Source organism: Fulmarus glacialis, unplaced genomic scaffold, assembly GCF_000690835.1.
Source record: "Fulmarus glacialis isolate BGI_N327 unplaced genomic scaffold, ASM69083v1 scaffold2640, whole genome shotgun sequence".
Classification (NCBI taxonomy): Eukaryota; Metazoa; Chordata; class Aves; order Procellariiformes; family Procellariidae; genus Fulmarus; species Fulmarus glacialis.
In genome coordinates this window covers 5,535-5,993 of record NW_009188144.1, presented here as the reverse complement: position 1 = coordinate 5,993, position 459 = coordinate 5,535, and the positions used below count along the sequence as shown (strand labels likewise).

The following is a 459-nucleotide window of genomic DNA, read 5'->3' as shown; positions in this document are numbered from 1 at the left end:
CCCCGGGAAGCGCTGTGCCGGTCTTACCGCCTGGTCCAGGGGCTCTGAGCACCCGAGAGGGTCTTTTACCCCATGAGTGGAAGATGCCAAAACCCCCGTCGCTGGAGGCTCTCCCATCCTCGCTGGCAGTCGCTGCCGATAAAACTGGGGCTGGCCGAGCCGAGGGGCACGTTTGCGGGGGCTGATCCAGGGGGCTGAGCGCTGGGCAGGATGGGACCCATCCTTCCGCCCTAACCAAACCCTACCTCCTGACCCAAAAATCTGACTTACTGATGGCTTCCCAGCGCCGGGGGAGGGCTACCCCCTCCTCCCCGTACCGAGACGGCCGCTCATCCCGATCAAACGCCTCCTCTCACCCCCGTCCCCTCTCTGCCCGCAGGGCCGCAGGGGCTTGGGGTCCATTTTCGTCTGGGCGTCGGGGAACGGCGGCAGAGAGGGAGATTACTGCTCCTGTGGCGG

The 459-nt window shown here is 66.0% G+C and overlaps 1 protein-coding gene across 1 annotated transcript in view; it reads left to right on the top strand.

The window, feature by feature from the left end:
* Positions 1 to 379: 379 nt before the first annotated feature.
* Positions 380 to 459, top strand: part of LOC104076415 (proprotein convertase subtilisin/kexin type 6-like) — a gene marked incomplete at both ends in the record, with an annotated part of 5,608 nt that continues 5,528 nt past the window's right edge. Inside the window, one exon of the mRNA XM_009577275.1 lies at positions 380 to 459. This exon is cut by the window's right edge and continues 148 nt beyond it. Within this exon, the coding sequence (XP_009575570.1) occupies positions 380 to 459 (80 nt within the window).